General features: G+C 37.3%; 1 protein-coding gene across 1 annotated transcript in view; it reads right to left on the reverse strand.

Annotated features, from left to right (window-relative positions):
• Nucleotides 1-1,270, reverse strand: part of LOC107096398 (caspase-3-like) — a 5,468-nt gene extending 4,198 nt beyond the window's left edge. Inside the window, exon 1 of the mRNA XM_015393032.1 lies at nt 809-1,270. Within this exon, the coding sequence (XP_015248518.1) occupies nt 809-1,025 (217 nt within the window). The 5' untranslated portion in view covers nt 1,026-1,270. The remainder of the gene's footprint in view (nt 1-808) is intronic.
• Nucleotides 1,271-2,728: the final 1,458 nt, after the last annotated feature.

A 2,728-nucleotide genomic window follows, 5' to 3' on the forward strand; every position in this document is an offset into this window, starting at 1 on the left:
TATATATATATATATATCCATCCATCAGCCAGTGCAGCTGGGTTCATTCGGAGCGTTCATGTCTGTGCCGTCTGAGCATCAGCGGTTCTAGAAAGGGGCCAGATCATGTCCTGGCCCTTGTTATGGCCCCTGAAACACTAATGCTGATCTGCGCTGGAACAGACATGGTTACTGATTGTTCCTTTGGATCTATTTCATTATTTTTCTTTACAAATTCTGTTTTACTAATAATTTAAAACCAAAAAGGTGATCGCTTCAGTGGTAGGATCCCAGTTTTCATCGCTAAATGTTTTTTTTTTTAAAAACAGAACAAAAAAAATCAAATTTTTACAGATGAATTTATCAGTTTTTCTTGATTTCTAATTCTGAAAATTCAGAAAACTGTCATTTTAATCTGAAATAAAGTTAAAAATATGTAAAATTCCTAAATGATGAATGTATATTTATCTAATATTCCAAATAATAGCTTTATTTAATCTTTTAGATATTTACATGGCTACCATTTTTTGAGTTGATTTTTTTCTATGCTAAGGGATTTATCATTTTGATTTTAAAGATAATTCAAGTGAACATTTTCAAGCCAAAAATAAACATTTTCAGTTGGAAGACATGTCATTTTAATTAAACCTAATTGAATGGAAAGTGCAGCTCTCTTAATATATTTGAATTCCCTGTTTTTTGTTTCATGCTTTTCTGGGCCCCCATGAAAACACGCTGGCCCCCTCCTGGCCCCCCTGGAACATTTGGTGTAGCACCGCCACTGTGTCTGAGTTCAGCAGAGCCAGACGAACACATGTTGGTTTGTTACCTGCAGAGAACAGCTGGTAGATCTCCTCTCCGCTCAGGTCGCTGTGCAGGTCCACTTTGAAGCCCAGCTTGCTGAGGTTGCGGTGGAGCCTCTTGGCATCCTTTTCTGCCCCGGGCCTCTTACCTAACTCCACACCGGGGTAAAACTTGGCCACAGACACCACCACGGCCCTGTTGCGCTCCTCTGGGGAGTCTCTGAGTCCCCTCCACAGCGGCATGTCTGTCTGTCAGCCTGGTTGTGAGGAGCGTCTGTCTTAAACTTTGAGCCTGAGCATCTCTCTGCATTTAAAGCCCGGCCATAAAGCCTTGTCCACGCCTCTTTGCTAAACACACCTTGTACGGCGTTTCCTCTCAGGTTGTAAAATCACTATGCTGTGAATTTACATTCTTGCAACACTCTCATTTTCCTGCTTGCCATAAACCCTGACGTAGTTCTCCTCCAGCAGAGCCTTATATGTACGTATATCCGCTAATCTGAAGGCTGAGCAGCAGATCCAGGCTTCCTGGGTGAAACTGGAGGATTGTTTAGATGATCCTGGTTTGGAAGGAGAAAAGCAGAAAGCTCTGCTGCCTTCTGCCACGCCTGATTAAGCTGCATTCATTCAGTCAGCGTGGGATCCATCACAGCCTCTTACATGTGAAACGTCACTCAGGTGGAAATGTGCAAATCTGTCACAACATGTCAGCCTTCAGCTTAAAGGAAATGTTCATTTTACACAGAACATAGTGAGGGAATCATTGCCAAAAGCAGCACCTGATATGGAGAGCAGTCAGTGATCATAATGGAGGATCAGAATAACTGAGCTCCGGTTTATCTGGAAGAATCTACTACACATTTCTAATTAGCACCAAGCTAAATGTCTATTTAACAAACTACATATTTGATATGCTAAGTATTCAACTATTAACCCTAGTTAAATTAACGGAGATCAGTAAATTTCACTCAGTTTGCACTTTATTTTTATCTTTGCAAATGAAGAACAGTTCATCATTATTGCACGGTAATCAGCCCTGTTCTGATCTGAGCAGCGTTCGTTCACCCTTACTGACAATAATGGAAAGTAGTCAGACTCAAAACTAATTACACTTTGATTAAACAGTAACATGTTATAAATAAACCTTGTTATGGGAAGAAGCTATGTCTGGTCTACAGACACCATCCTGCAGGGAAATGTGTGGCCTTTAGAGAAAAACAGACTGAGTGAAAACTTTTATAGAGAATAAATTGGATAAATTAATATTTAATAGAACAGAAATCTAAATTTTCCAACAACAGACGACCCTTTCAATTATAAAAGGATATTATCCTTGTGTAATCGATATTTAAAAAAAGGAAAATGAATGAGTGTAAAAAGACTAAAAACTAACAAACTAAAATTGTGAATATATAAAAAGAAAGCTTAAAACTAAGAAACCAAAATAAAAATAATTATTGAAAAAAAAAAAAAAAAAAAAAAAATATAAAAATAAAAAAATATATATATATATATATATATATATATATACATATCAAAAATGCACGCCTGCAGTCAAGTCAGTGGAAAATGTTAAATGATTATAATAAATGGAAAAATCATGGAAAAGATTAAGATAGCTAAAGTATTTTGCCAATAAATAGAGCCCTGGAATCACATCTTAGTTGGTAAAAACATGTAACTGTTTTTCCTCATGATGATAATTGATCTATTTGGTGAGAATCTGAATTTTTCATTCGTATCATTATCAGTTATGGAGCTGTTGCAGCTGTCCAGAGGAACTCCATCTGAAGTTAAGTTATTTTCTCTGTGATATCTCTGTATCTGAGTAACTCTAACTGACTACTTTAAAACATAGCACCTTCTGCTGCACTTTTCTACTGAACACTTGTCAGTTTCACACGGTTTTATTTCTGATAGCAAGGAGTAGCTAGCCTAGGCTAGCT

This window comes from Cyprinodon variegatus, unplaced genomic scaffold (assembly GCF_000732505.1).
Source record: "Cyprinodon variegatus isolate N-32 unplaced genomic scaffold, C_variegatus-1.0 Scaffold621, whole genome shotgun sequence".
NCBI classification, from domain to species: Eukaryota; Metazoa; Chordata; class Actinopteri; order Cyprinodontiformes; family Cyprinodontidae; genus Cyprinodon; species Cyprinodon variegatus.